This window comes from Pogonomyrmex barbatus, unplaced genomic scaffold (assembly GCF_055798465.1).
Source record: "Pogonomyrmex barbatus isolate J1 unplaced genomic scaffold, ASM5579846v1 scaffold2, whole genome shotgun sequence".
In the NCBI taxonomy this organism is placed as follows: domain Eukaryota; kingdom Metazoa; phylum Arthropoda; class Insecta; order Hymenoptera; family Formicidae; genus Pogonomyrmex; species Pogonomyrmex barbatus.
This window is the reverse complement of record NW_028297116.1, coordinates 18,241,722-18,257,736: the sequence shown is the minus strand read 5'-3', so window position 1 is coordinate 18,257,736 and position 16,015 is coordinate 18,241,722. Positions and strand designations below refer to the sequence as shown.

Genomic DNA, 16,015 nt, shown 5'->3' with positions numbered 1-16,015 from the left:
TAGAAATGTGAAAGCAATGTCAAATAATTATTTTGGCGACAAAGTATAATGTAATCTGTAAGAGAAAACTTTGTTTTTAAAGATAAACTAAGGAAAGCATGAAAGGAAACTAAACTTTCCTTTTTTAGGATTTGTGAGATAGAGGAATTAAAAATTTTGAACTTCAAAGAATATTTTTCGAGAGTAAAACATTCCAGATGGCGGGATAAAGCATGAATATAGATTCAAATTCTGAGTTTCAACAGAAATCTTTTAAAACAAAATAACATAATAGACTTGAAAGATTAAATCTTGCTAACAGAAAAATTGCTAGTCTCATGATTAGGACGTGCAAATATCCAAGTAAAAAATTCCGAAGTAAATAAAAAAAGTATAGATGCCAGAAAATATAAATTCCAAGAAGAAAAGCAAATACAATCATAAATTAGAATGAATTTCGACTCACTAGTCAAGCAGTTCTGAAAATAAAATACTTTCATCAACCATTTAAACAGTGATCAGAGATTCTTGGAAGATATTGCCAAACTTTAACAAATATTTAGTTAGCTCCAAAGCAAACAAAATACAAAAAATATAAAGAACAAAGAAAACATAATCCCAAAATAATGTTTCTGCAATTTTCTAAAACATATTTTATTAGTTTCAGTTTATTTAATAGTAACATATTAGAAAGTAACAATGGCTATGACAATGTGATAGATATTCCTTTCTAATTCTTTTTTTGCAATAATCATTTTTTATGCTTTCTTTTTTTATGCTTAACCTTTTGCATGTTATATTTAATTAAAAAAATAAATTATTAAGGGCAGTTTCACTTACAATAGAGTAACTCATAATCTCCGCTGTTGCTGCGTAAGTATTGACCATCCACAGACCAATCCAAATGAGTTATAAAGCTGGAATGTCCCTGAAATAAAAAAAAATTCACATGTTCATACACTGCATACACATGTCACAATAAATTCTTGCAGATCTTGTGTTTTTGTCACTAACTATAGAATTCTAAAAATTATCAGAGTATAACAAACTAATTACACAATTCTTATCTATTGTATTATAATTGTAGTAATTTGTACAAGCAATGTAAACGTGCGTGCAAGTGTTAAAAACTTAAGTGGAAGGTTGGCTACGTAATTAATAATATTCTACAATTGTGTATGAGAAAAGGTGAGGTATGTCGCGTTGCGTTTATTTCTTAGAAAATATTAGACACATTTCAAATTTTAATGCAACGCGACATCCCTTCTACGTTTTCGAGTGGCCGAAACACAAGTCTTACTCCGTGCCTTCGAATCCGCTTTGGCTAGAAATGGAAAAGAATTGTATTAAGTATCATTAAGCTCTAAGAATATTAAAGAAATTGTGAATAAAACATTTTGTCATATTTATACATCAGTTGTTTCTAGTTTTACAAGAAAGCTACTTAAATTACATATGTACAAATAATTTTCTCAGTTATTTACAGATATTTATACAATTATTTTTAAAAAACTATTATAACAGTACAATATATATACAATTCAATAGAAAAAAATGGATTAGATTTCTTAAAAAAAAAAAAAAAAAACGATAAAAATCTAATAGCTAATAATTGTCATATTTTTATTGCATTATAAAATATAATCATTTTTATCATCAGATTTTATTATCAGAATTTAAACCATTAAATTATTAATATATTATAAATATCACAACGTGATTAATTCGTGACTTGATTTAGAGATAAATATGTACATATTTAAATCTATTTACAATATATATATATACACACACATATATATATATATATATATAAAATAAGATTGAAGTATATATTACAATAAAATAAATTTAAAATTTTTAAATAAAATTCTACAATTTTAAATAATATTATACAATAATTTATAATAATAAAGTCTGTACAAAATGATATTTAAAAATGAAAAAATATATTTATAGTTACAGATATATGACATATATTTGTAAAAAATGACTATTTTATTGCTATAAAATTAATTTGTTGAAAAATAGTATTCCAGTCATAGAAAATATAATTAATGTTAAAATATGATAATACAAGATTTATAACTTACCATACACCGCCCAACGCGGCTATATTTGGTTGCGTCCTCGTTTACTTGATAAATGTAAATGTAATTATCTCTGGAGCCGAGTGCAAGTAAGGAACCATCAGGAGAGAATTGAACAACCTAAAAATTATAAATGTAATGTAACAGTACGAAATTAGGTACAAAAAAACAGTTTCCTATACTATGTTGTAACAATATAACAAATGAATATAAAAATATACCTGAATAGGCTCAGAACCATCGCTGTGATGCGTGTACAATTCTCGCGTCTCGCTATCAATTGCCAACCATTTCCCGGATACACAGCCAACGACTATGATATTACCATCCGGCGAAAAAGCGATACTTTGTGCTTGTTCCTAAATAATGTAAGGATGTAAGAGTTAATAATTACATTTACATTTTAATTATAAGAGTTAATTTTTATATTAATTTTTATGTCATATTAATCTTATAAATAAAAAGAAATATTTATCTTACTTGATTAAGTTCTATTTTATCAACTAAAATTCATATCTTTAAATAATTTTTTGATATCAAGAAATGACAATTAATAAAATGAAATAAATATTGTTCTCATGTATTTTAAAAGTCACAAGGAATGGAAACATCTATGTATTTTACTTTTTTAATTTTTGCAATGCATTTAACAATTATAAATTTGTGTATTGACATTTGTCTTTCACAAATCATACTTAATTTCCTTTGCAGGATAATAGAAATAATGTGCTACTAGATAAAGAAAGCTATATACCCCGATGTCTTTGCTCCACACCACGGTATGACTTAAACTATCCCACATCTGCAATAATCTATCATGTCCCGCAGTTGCGAACTGAGGCAATGTTGGATGGGCCGCAAGTCCCCAAACTTCCTCGGCGTGTCCCAACATTGCGGGATTGAAACCCATTTCATTCTGGCCAACAAGAATACAATTCCTCGTCGTGCCAATTAATAACTGAGTCCCTCTTCCTTCCGATAGCGTTCGAATTCCACCGAAATGATCCTCAATCTATCAAATAAATTTTATTATTATTTTAACATTGAAAAATATGTTAATGAGATAAAAAAACATGCAAATGAATTTTTCTTGTTAAATTTAAGCTTCTTTACTCACTTGAGCTTCTTCCCCCGTCAAATTCAAAGATGCATCAAAATACAAGATCTTGCCATCCTTTCCACCTCCCGTAATAATGTTGCCATTTTTTAGAACACATATGGAGAAAATCGATCCTTCATGAAGATTTCTCACTAGCCTTGAAATTGTGTTAGTACCTAAGAATAGAAAATGATATAGTAAGATATAAATGGTACTTCTTTTATCAAAAAAGAAACTTTAATCGTTATATCTTTTTTCTTATTAATAAATTCTTGATATTTATTTTTTCCACGAAAATTTAATGAGGATTTATTATTATTATAATTATTAAGAAGATTACCTCGAGCCCAAACGATGATGTTGCCGTTACTATCGCCGGTGAGAACGTCGCCGTTTTGATTGAAGGCGACGCAGGTAACATATCTGGGCTTATCTCTGCTCTCGAAGATGCCCATACGTTTATACAGCATGCCGCCATTATCCAGGGACCAAAAGGACACGTGCCCTTTCCCGCAAGAGACGATCTGGTTGCGTTCCAGCGGATGCCACTCGGCGCAAACTACCGTGTCGACAGAGCACTGCAATCAGCAATCATCGGCCGTTAAATGGCCTGCTTCCGGCCGGGATATACGCGAATCATTCGCGACATCGTAGGTAAATATATATGCCGCGAGAATTTTTAATTAACGTCATTACGTACGTATCGGAGCATCGCGACCGTACCTTCGTTTCAGTCACTTTGGTGCCACGGTCGCTTTTCTGCCAATCCCAGATCGATATATTGTGATCGGAGGTCTCGTCGATGGCGCACAAATAATTTCCACCGTCGGCCTTGGAAAATGACAGGCAGCAAATCGATCCATCGAATTCACCATTGCCGATCACGCTGAGAGTCGTCAGACTCACTGAGTTCCATATTCTTATATGTGGCTAAAATCCAAATGTCAATTCTTCTATAGTAGTTTTTAATGTAATTCAATTACATTGATATATGATATGTGTGAACGTTGTTTTATTTTCGTTTTTCATTTGTTTGATATATTTTTATAACCTTACCATGGCATCTCGACGATCTGTTCCGCACACTTGTCCTGTCGCGACGACTAATTTGTTAGGATGAATCGCTATGCTGTGTACATACAAAAATCAAATTAAATTAATATTTTCATATTAATATGAGTATTTCTACAATTTTTTTATTTTATTTTTAATTGATTAATAAATATTTTGTAAGTTCTAATTTTCCTCCATATATTTCATTCAAAAATTAAATAATTGTCTTTCTTTCTTCCTTCTTTTCTACATTAAAATTTTTTATTATAATAAAATTCAAAATTAAATAAGATTATTAAACTAAAATATGAAAGAAATCAAATTCAAGATTTATATATAAAATATATTTATTCAGAATTAAATATTAAATATCTTTAATTCTCTGTCATTCTCGATGATCTAATATTTTCTTCGATATTTTCTTCGAATTATTAATAATCGAATATTAAATTTTATAACTTTTATCACTGTCAGATATCTAAATCTATATTTGCGCTTTTCTTCGCAATAATTGGAAGCACCAATGTTATTGCTCATGTTTTTCACTCACCATTTGACATCATCCGTGTGACCCACGTAATGCCTTTGGCTGTGCTCCTCCATGTTGTACAGAACAACGACCGCCGCAACGAAATATACGATCTCGCCTGTCGGCAGCAGGTGTAAATTGCTACGGCAATCTCGGCCCCGGTAACCGTAGACCCAGTCGAGCTTCAATTTGCTCTGTGGCGGCGTGCTAACTTTGTGAAGGTCATAGGACTCCATCATGGACGTAGGGACGTACAGAATGACCGGCCGGCCGCGTAGATACATACGGACGGTACCTTCCTCCTCGTTGTACTGCATGTCTCTGGTGCTACAAAGAGATTATTCATTTACGTCTGTCTTACTATTTTGTCATATTTTTTTTGTCGCGGCCATCTGCTTCGCACGCATTGTGCATTTCAAGGACTCGACGTGAAAAGCTAAACGGTAGAAAATTATTTTGTCACGCAGAAGAGTTCACGCTTGATTTCAGTCCATTTAGTAAACTTCTTCGTTCGCAACATATTATTCTTTTTTTTAATTTCTATATTTATATTTTAAGAAGAAAAATTCCTTAAAATATTTTTCTCTAAAATTCACTCTATCTTATCTTCTTTGAAATAACTTTTAATTAGCACTTAGAAAAGTAGAAAAGAAAACAAAGGTCAATAAATTAGAGCTGTTTGAAATAAAATTTTTCTCACGTGTAAACCGGCAATGACTACGGCAATGATTACTTCACTCCGTGAATTTCCACAAGAGCCTCGCTGGATTCTGCTCGAATTCCTGTATCGACCGACGTACTCTCTGATCGCACTGTTCGCGCTATACTGAAGCGAATTCGCGAGGCTTTCTGTGTCGACGAGGTCTGGTAACCACGACGAATGACTCACGCGAATAATGAACACGGCTTTATTACTCCGCGAAGCGTGTTGCACCGTCACGTTCATTTTTTTCCTTTTCTACTCTTGCGATATCGTACAAGCGAAATATTCGCTTGTCTTGAGATTCTTGAGCCTGTTTTAATGATCGATACAATCGAGGACGAGGCGGGCCGTTTCATAAAGCAACGGATGTTGTGCAAATTTCAATTTTTTAAACTTCAGTCTTTTAATTTATCAGACATATCTCGGAGATGTCTGAAACTACGAATTTCATTTCGATTTATATCCTAACAATAACTATTCTGTTCCTTTAAATATTCAGGTACCGTGAAGCATACTTGAGGAAAAGATGCCGTACGGTGAATAGACACCGAGCAAAGCGAATCAATGTGATGCAAAACGAGGTAGCGGAGAACTGTAGCCTTGACCAAATTCGTCGTGAAATTGCGAATTCGGAGCTTTCTCTGCCTTGCCTTCACATTTACTGCAATGCTTATCAATGTAATTAATATCCGAAATTTATAACAAAAATTGCGCACAAGGAAGAAAATTAAATTATTCATTAACTAAAATAATATTCTTTTTATTATAACATAAATAACTTTGGTTTAAACGATGAAGATAATATTTCTAAGATAAAATTCAACACACAATAATAATTACAGGTTTTCAAATATTCCAAGTTGTTTACATGCTTTATAACACGGTATTATTGACTCCGTCTGATCAATAAATTCAAATGAAGTTTGTGTCGAGCTCACTCGTAACAATGCAACGAGTCAAGAGTAATGTAACTTCCGAGAACATTTTTGACGTTGAATGATGCGGGAAGGCAACAGGTATGATAGGTAGACCACGTGGTTAACGGCTCATTTAACATCCTAGTGCGAAAAGCGCCATTGCGTTACCGAAGAAAGTGAATCGCGATTCCTCCTGCTGTTGCACAACCATGCATACTGCGTTTCCTGGTGTGCATGACGTCACGGCGTCACGAGCACGCCGGAAACGTCGGCAAAAAAATACGACGCCGCCATCGTCTGAAAAGGTCCTCGAGACGATTTTTCAATTTCGTACTTGCAAAAGGCAGACAATTGTAATGTGTCAATTGCAAATTTCTAATGTGTCGATTACAAATACCTGCTCTGTTAAAAATTAATAAAAATAATTCGTGTAGGCTAAAATAAAAAGCTAAAAACAAAGCTTACAGAGATAAAATCACCTACTTGTTTTTTTATTATACCTCACTATGGAATAGACGCTAGACTCTACATGCATATATTACAAAATCGTACAGCAGAATTGTGCCATTACAAATCGCCTTCACACAATAACAGTCTTCATAAAATATAAATTATAGCCTTATTCCCTGCGTTTTATTTTCGTGCAAGAAGTATCGTAGGGTACGATAAGACATTTCCGGCTACGGGTATCAGTTTCAAAACGAATAACCATATCATCATATCATTTCTACGAGAATGCAATTAAAACGTGCAATTAGCTTCGATCGCGATTCAAGCATAATGTAAAACAATCCCAGGCTCGACATTTAAATTTGAAATGTGACTTTTACCTTTCGCTATCGCATCGGCTATGCACGCCCCTTCGAACTGCACTTTTGCCTGGAGATTCTACGGCCCTCTCTCGAGAAATCACACCGGCACGACATTTGCATGCGCGAGATCGAAGGTCGAAAGTAACGCGCATCACGATAATTAACGGCATGCCAATGCGGTGATAATAAGAACGTGCTGTGCTACGTGCAAGTACATGTGATACAGTGACTTCCCGCTTAACGGACGTTCATTCGCAACACCGATTGACGAATCGGCAAGCGTTAGGTGTTAGCACATATTAGCAAACTGTTCTCTACTACGTTATAAAAATAATAACCGCGGAAGAGAGTTTGTCCTCTTGTACACATCCAAAGGATTTTTCTACTGACAAATTACACTGCGAAAAATATCGTTTTTTTTATATATATATTACATTTTTTTTAAACGTAAAGTATTACAATTTTGAGAAAACCTCGCCGAAATATTGAAATAAAATCTAATTGCGACAAGCTTTTCTTATTATTTCTACGGAATTTTTGTCGAATCGTAATGTAGGAAGTGATAAAAATTATTAAACCGTTCCGTGAAATAATTATTTAATTTTGTAAAATCGATCTTTCGATTTCAGATTAGATAACCGATTATTTACTCGTAAAGAGGTAAGCCGCAATTCGATCTGTGATCTACGAGGCGAGATCGGGATCAACCGCCTCCGCGATATGCACACCCCGCAGATCGTGTGTCATGCAGATATATATCGTGGCGATAACCCGCAGGAAATACTACACGTGCGTTTAACGCCCGTGTTTTAAGCGAGGCTTTACCGCGCGCGCTCACCTGCGGAGGGACGAAATTGCATCTTAAAGGCCGCACGGCGTGCACGTGCATCGGCGAAGCGCGTGCACGTGCGACCGGAATGCACCCCACGACGGGTCGCCTAAACGCGGCTGCGAGAGAAGCCGGACACAGAAATAAGTTGTGTAAAGTACTCTGGTAAAGTATATTATTTACCCGTGCTTGACGTTGTTCATCGTCGGTGGCTTGAACAGGTTGAACAGGGACTTGGTGGACGCAGACAATCTATAATGAACGAAAATGCAAACGAAAACCATGCGGTGCGAAACAAAATAGAAAGAAGAAGTAGAAAGTAAGGGGGAGAAAGAACGGAAGGCCGTCTCTGATGCGATTGGCGTGTTTCCCGCATACTTGAAGCGTTGATCGATAACTTTACAAAGAGATTCCTCATCGATTCGGCGTGCTTCAAGCATAATTTCAACGAGGAGAATTAAGATAATGAATCTAGCTATTCTTCCCGAGCAAGTTAGACTCGACCTTTAATTAGTTTAACTTTAAAATTTACTTTTAATTTAATTTAAATTTAATTTAATATGATTTTATATTATTAATATAAAAGTTATCAAAAATTTATCTCAGACATTAAAGTCTTTAATTTATTGTTAAATTCGCCTTTTTTGCGACATATCTGCAAGCTTAATTTCTTTACAGGAATTGTTTTAAAGTTATATCGGCATGTTTATTAACTCAATCAATATGAAAGAAGAAATGATATTCATTTCAAGTTCAATGTACTGTGCAGATACGACGCAGGAAAAAGCATAATAGCGCATAAAAGACGAAGCAGTAGTAATCCGCCGACCAATGGAACGCGAGAGACGGTCGTTTCGATGGGAAAACGCGCTCGATCGCCCGAGAGAAGAAGCAAGAAAACTGGCGGTGATAACAAAAAGTTAAACTCGTGTGATCAGTGAAATGTGAACAAAATCACAAATAGCAGGCAAACGGTGCGTTTTACTGTTACGTTATTAGCTGTGAGCTAACCTGGTACTGACGAGCTGGGAATTGCTTCCCTGATTTTGCGGGGAATGTGTAAAATCGCCGGTGGACGACCATCTCTTCGCTCTTCTCAGGCTACTTTGTGGCGGTCCGTTTGATCTTGCCGTGGGCGATCTAAGACATCGAATTCAATTCTCGTACAACAGCATCATGCAAATATACACGCATCGCATAACATTGTAACGACGTTCTATGAACATTGAAATATATCGCTACTAATTAACAGCGAACGTTCATTAACGTGACGATAACATTAAAGAACACACATGCGCATATTACAATTGTATACGCAACACATAATTAATAATGTAACAAGAATAATCCGAGCTGTTGCAATCGGATCGGAAAATTTGATTTAGATAAATTCATAATTAAAATTCACATTTTAGAATTTTTCTAGTCTTAGTTCTCGCTTTGCGACACAAAATGTTGTTGCGTTAAATGCGATAATTTTTAATTTACAATTAATTTCATATATTAAGCTACAGTTTAGATTTTCTACCTGGCTACAGGCAGTGGCGTAGCTCTAGGACTTGGCGATGGCACCGGAGAAACACTACTACTACTCGGACTATCCGAATGTAAAGAACCCGTTGACTGATAATGGACGGATCTCCTAAAACAAAAAGTAATTTACTAATACAAGGACGAATAGATTATCCAAAAGTATAATTAGAATATGATACTACAAAGTCAATATAGATTAAAAATAAAGTCACAAAGCTGGAAGAATATTCGAAATTTTTAAACGCTTTGTGTATTAATATTATTATTAATATTAATATTAATTTTATTATTAATATTATATTTAATATTATATTATTATTAATATTATTATTAATATTATATAAAATTTTGTACATAAAATTTTTCAACTTTTTCAAATATGAACAGTTGTCGTTTTTAATTAATTTGCCAATCCGAGGAATTGACTACTCAGTTTCATTTCACTTGAGTTCTTCTTTGGTTACATTAAACATAATCTACAATGTTAATTTTTAGATCTTTCACCTTTGAGGAAGTTCGGAAGGATGTACATAGCTGGCAGGCCGTCTCGGACTGGACGTCGCGTCGCGTACATTTTGCGACGATCCCGAGGAGGAGGAATTTCTGAGACCGCCAGTCTGGCGCAGCCTCAAATCCTTCTGTGGCACCGAGTTTTGACTACCTGAAAACAACCTTGTCTTTTATCTCGAAGCGAATTTCAAGCGAATGGAAAAAAAGGACATTCCGCATCTCTTAAATGCCGATGCTCCGTTTAAAATTACAGTTTCAATAGAAGGCCTCTGCCTTTCGTGCTAAGCTTCTACCGCATGCTGCATAAATAACACGCGATGTAGCTGCGAAATGTATAGGATGCGTGATTGGGTTTCAACGGCAGTGTAACGGTGCGCGATATTCATAACGCCTTCCGCATCTATTACTATCTATTTTCTGCGTTCATCAATTGCTAAGAGCCGAGCTAAGGTTGCTGTCGGCGTAAGTAATTTATGCTCGTCAGTGATTCTCGTTTTCATTTCCTGCCAGATAGGCTGACAGGAGACAAAGGTATATATATTCACCGTGCCTTCGATGAATCGGTGAACACGTAGAGAACAATTAGAAAACTATTCGTGTTCGCGAGCGGGCATCCCGATTGTGCCATGGAATTAATGAACGTGGGACAAGAGTTTTCGTTTCAATTGCGTTACTTTCTACATGAAATTTAATTATGGTCGCGAAATTCCTTTTAATAAGAACATTGAATAAACACGTGATAATGCATAATGCAGAGCAACTGGATGTTTACACATCCAGACATTTCTTGTTATACTTTTATTTCATGGAATTATATAGTATAATATAGTATATATACATATATATATATATATATTTTTATCAAGATATATTAATTTTAATTAAAGGTTTATACAAAATGAATTCAGTTACGTTCGCGTAAACAACAAATTAATTTAATTTAATTAAAAGTTACATTAAAATTGAATTAAAAGGTAATTTAAAAAATATTTTAACAATATTTATATTGAACTTAAATAATGTAATTCTTTAACATTTGATTATTTTAAACAATTATAAAACGAAATAAACTAATATAAGAAAGAAAAGGTTTAAGTTGAATAAAAATTGAAAAATTGAAACTAACATATTTTAAAAAAGTAACTAGCTGAAGTTTAAGTTAGCTAAAAATTATTAATTTTTTTATTCTATTATTTAATTGTCATTGATAAACTAGTTACCATCCAACTTTTTATCTTAACAATAAACAAAATTAGCGGAGAACTTTTATTTGCGGTTTACAGCATCTAAATGACAATATGTGATGCATCCGAACAAATTCGAGTATTTGCCTCGATCCCTCCCGAATTCTCTTGCCTTTTTTCCCAAGGTCTGCACGAATGCCGAAAACCGGCAAACAATTACGCGACTCCATTCACGTTCGTGAGTGGGTTTCTCGATTGCGCGCAGCGAAACCGAACGTGACCTTAAAGTCGTCGCGTGCCAACAGGTACAACACCGGCTCGAGCTTTATTTCCAGGCGCTCGAATACTTGGCGATCTAACGAGGCTTCCTCGCATCCGCAATTCCCGCCATAACGTACGAAACTCTAGAGGTATCCGAGTCTGCCGGAAATGCACGCCTGACTTAGGTTGCATGTCGTGCACGATCGCCGCTCGCACCGACGTCAACGTATTAATTTACGCCTCGCAATAACGAATAATAAATTGCGATGAGTCCGCGTTGCGATCTCACGAAGCGATATCACGTTAGGGTAAAATTGTATATCCTCGTTATAGGTATAATCGATGCTCCGAGTGAGAAAAAAGCACGATATAGTGTCGTTTGTATTCTGATAGCGTAAAACAGAAGAGACGATCTAAACTTTAAAGAAAGGAGAATATAAAATTCCTTTCTCGTGCTCAGGTACTATGATGTTAGCTTCAAATCGAACTTTAATTCTTAAAACGCAGCATAAATCACCTGATCTCCTCTTAAAATGCATGTAATCAAAGCGTTATTACAGCGAACAATTCATGTATGCTATCCTTGAGGATTAAGAGGACTTAACTGAACAATGAAAAAACATTTAAAAAAAAATGCTATCAGATAATAGGTATTTTTCAGTGAGACATAATAGGTGTTTTTCAATGAGATACGCAGATAATATATGTTTAACTTCATCTTTGTTCAATATTAATGGGACACAGACAAAGATATAGCCAAATACAGAGCTACATTCAAAAATATTGTGCCTCCATGAATCCTTTTAATTCCTTGTTTAACATTTGGTGAAGTATTTACTGAGCATACAACAATGTGTGGGACCACATATAGATTGTACTAAAAAAAAAAATAAAGATATTATTTAAGATTTCAATTCTAGCATCAGCATGCGTCCAATTATATTCAATAGTTATAATAAGATGTGCGCTCTCCTTCCTAAAATTTAAAAAACTCGCTACTCTAGATTTGCTCTTTTTATTAAAAAAAAAAAAAATAATTATTGTATATGCCTTGAAGCTTGATTTCACGAATTAACATAATTTTATTAAAATAAAAAATTCTTAGATTATTGAACTTTTGAGATATTTTTATATAATGGCAATTTTGATGATATTCTAATTTTTAGAATTAGCAATTGATAATAACAAAAATGAAATATATGTGTTATTATGTCAAACTATATTATAATCATTATTAAACATAAATGAGAATTTATATAATTCTCATTATTACAATATAATGCAATATAATGCAATGATGAAATAACAGATCAATTGAAATATTCAATCGACGATTATCACAAGAAATAGGATGTATTTGTGGCTTGGTTACCAGCGAAGGTGCGGCAAATCTGACGATTGTTTACAGGTCATACATTAATCAATCGAATCAGCTTTCCTTTCGTTATCATAAATCAAAGATACAATCTCTTCATGTCTGCTGTCAATTATCAATCTAAGTTTATTATCTATGAAAATCGAACTGTGTGTTTACCGTGTGATTACCGTGAAATTAAAAATTAATTTTTTTAATTGTGTTTCGTGGAAATAAAATTCATAATAATTACTCTTTTCAACAGAATTATGATAAAGAAGAAAGAATATAACATAATTTTTTTTCTTTGTTGAAAATATTCTTTCACATATACAAACACGTACAACACACACACACACACACACACACACACACACACACTTTAACAAATAAATATTTTAATATATAATCACATAACGAAATAATTGGAAAAGCGATAAATATCTTAAGAAACTTTAAAAAAAGATAATTATCTAATCTTTATTAATTAATATTTAACCGCTTTGTTTTAGCAGTGTTTTATATATAGAAAATATTATATGTAACTCGAATTACGGAGCATTTAGTTACCGCGACATCGATCGCTAATGGGCTTCTATAATCGATGTGCAACTTTGCCAACTTACTTCTGAGAGGTACATGGCCGTTCCTTAAGGGCGAGGACACCATCCTCTCGTTTCTCCTCTCGTTTCTCTCATCCTCTCGCTTTTCTCTTGCCTCGAGCTGAGCGATTCGCCTTAGTGCGTCCGCCAGAGTGGCGCGAAGACAAACTATCTCGTCCCTCTGTGCCAAGGATTGCCTTTCGAGGTCCGCCACTCTGCCCAAAAGGGATCCAGTCTCGCACTCCAGCATCTCATCTGAGAACGTAAGAGAGAATTCTGTTTAGACACGGTTATTCGACTCTAAGAATTTTGTTCCTCGAAATTCATTTCTATCCATCTTGCTTTCGTAACAAAAATTCCTCAAAATTTGCTATTAATAACAAAATAAACAAATACTTTTCTGTTTTAAAACAAACATTTAATAAAAATAAAATTTGTATTAAATATATATATAGATAAATTTTCATTAAATTTTAGAAAGTAAAGTAAATAAAAGTAAATTTAATAATCGAAAGATAATAGAAAATATAAACAAGATTTGTTCATATTAAAAATGAAATTAATATATTTAAATAAATAAAAGAATTGTTGTCATAACTTAATTTATAATAATAATGCTTGCTTCTTATTATGTTCTTTTTATATGTTTATTTGTCTGTATTATCAATATGAGAAATATTAAAAATTTATATATAATAGTAGTGATGTAAATATGACATATATGTATATATATGTTCCTTGTACATATGAGGCTAATATTTTCGTAAAGCCAGTATTATTAAACGTGCTTCAATATCATTCTTATCAGTTGCACAATAAATATACTAACCAAACCTTAACTGTAACTGTAACTTGAACCTTGTAACTGTATGATAATATTCTCATTTTGCAATATATATATATATATATATATAGTATATATAGATCTAAATGTTATGACGTTGCAATTTAAAGGGCAGCACGCGATGTTTGACTATTTAGCGTATTAAAAAAATGTCCGCTTAACTTCTTCATACAAAACTGACGCAAACTGGGTCACGATTTTCTACGCGCTGTCAAGATAAAAATTGAATTCTTTCCCCGGCGTCGACGTCGGGCGAACCACGTGGTACCGACTCATGAATTGTGTATGCGTGTCGAGCGTTTAATTTTGCATGCCTATCGGCCGAATCTTTCATACCTCATATCCGCAAACAATGCGAGTAACAAGAAGGAACGCTGTCGTACGATTTACTACCGCATCGTGACGTCTGAGGATTTACAATTCATGGAATGCATTAAACAAAGATCGACATTCATAAACCGTACTTCGATAAATCGTTATTTGTATTGTTGCACTATCTAACTGCAATTTATCATTGTTATATTAAATGCAAATCGATCTGTCGAAACATTCTACGAACTGAGAACTGTTTCTGTAAAAAAGAAATTACTCTAGCAAATATAAAGTTTTACAACATTTTTACAACATTTAGCTAAATTTATTTCTAGCTCAAATTTTTATTAAAATATTCTTTAAATAATTTTTGTTCATATCGTGTTAATAATACACCATGTACCATTTGAAAAATTATGATAGATTACTTTTCGCTGAGTTATCAATATACTCATTTTAGATTAGATTTTCGTTATGATAAAAATTTATAAATTTCGCTGAGTTATCAATATATTCATTTTAGATTAGATTTTCGTTATGATAAAAATTTACGAAGATTGTATGCGATTTTCCGCGATTCCAAGAAGAGACTTCTAAAAAAAAATCCGGCAAATTATTTTTGTACTCACGCCACGCTTGTTCCGCTTCGTCGATGGTATCCATCGTGTCCGGCGTGGACATTGCGATTAACTCTTGCGATGACCCCGGAGTGTTAATACATTATTCAATTGAACTGATTAACGAGCACAAACAGAGCCAACGCACTCTTCACCAGCATATCTTACGCCGCAGTCGCAACAATTCTTTCTCGAAAACGACGCGAATAGAGTTCGCTTAGAACACTTTCCTAATCTCTTTCTCGTGTAACAAGTCAGTTGGTTCGGCCGCGACTAAAGTGACTAACCGCATTCGCACATCTGCCAGTAAATAAGGGTCAATAAGAATTGTGAAAAGAGCTGAAGTCACGCGCAATTTGAGGGACACAAGGACAAGAGAAACTCTTTTGCCCGATGGGAAGAATATCTTTCGCGGCTAAACGCACGAGGCACACGTTAATTGTGATGAAGTTCGGTTACGGAAATTCTACGACGTTAATAATCACTTCCAAACAAAGGTGAAACGTCCTGTCTTCGTGGAAGTAATTATCGCATAATTTTACCTCGTTATTTTCTTTTGAGTTACCCATAATTTAATAAAATATAGAAACTATAAATTATATATTTAAATATAAAATCCTCTATCATTTTCAGTCGTAAGGAAAATCATCAAAAAAAATTTTCAAAGATTATAAATAGTGAATTTATTTTTATAAAATTGTTCTGAATCTGATTTGAAGGAAATTGGTGCAATTTAAAAAAAATTATTTAGGATAGGAATTTCACACAGTATACGACACTAAGTATA

The 16,015-nt window shown here is 33.6% G+C and overlaps 1 protein-coding gene across 15 annotated transcripts in view; it reads right to left on the bottom strand.

Moving 5' to 3' along the window:
* The window catches only part of LOC105431143 (echinoderm microtubule-associated protein-like 2), a 38,848-nt gene that overhangs the window by 2,725 nt on the left and 20,108 nt on the right, over positions 1–16,015 (bottom strand). For 5 of the 15 annotated variants that reach the window (XM_011645143.3, XM_011645142.3, XM_089076574.1 and 2 more), the window contains exons 2-17: positions 15,241–15,528; positions 13,480–13,710; positions 10,049–10,205; positions 9,540–9,653; positions 9,023–9,151; positions 8,195–8,263; positions 4,772–5,077; positions 4,225–4,297; positions 3,892–4,098; positions 3,509–3,746; positions 3,187–3,344; positions 2,824–3,081; positions 2,291–2,428; positions 2,073–2,189; positions 1,280–1,303; positions 820–907 (exon numbers count right to left, since the gene is read on the bottom strand). In XM_011645143.3, coding sequence (XP_011643445.2) covers positions 820–907; positions 1,280–1,303; positions 2,073–2,189; positions 2,291–2,428; positions 2,824–3,081; positions 3,187–3,344; positions 3,509–3,746; positions 3,892–4,098; positions 4,225–4,297; positions 4,772–5,077; positions 8,195–8,263; positions 9,023–9,151; positions 9,540–9,653; positions 10,049–10,205; positions 13,480–13,710; positions 15,241–15,292 — 2,359 coding nt within the window. In that variant the 5' untranslated portion in view covers positions 15,293–15,528. Of the gene's footprint in view, positions 1–819; positions 908–1,279; positions 1,304–2,072; positions 2,190–2,290; positions 2,429–2,823; positions 3,082–3,186; positions 3,345–3,508; positions 3,747–3,891; positions 4,099–4,224; positions 4,298–4,771; positions 5,078–8,194; positions 8,264–9,022; positions 9,152–9,539; positions 9,654–10,048; positions 10,206–13,479; positions 13,711–15,240; positions 15,985–16,015 lie in introns of those variants that run through there. The other 10 variants (XM_011645147.2, XM_089076578.1, XM_011645148.2 and 7 more) reach the window with 8 other exon arrangements.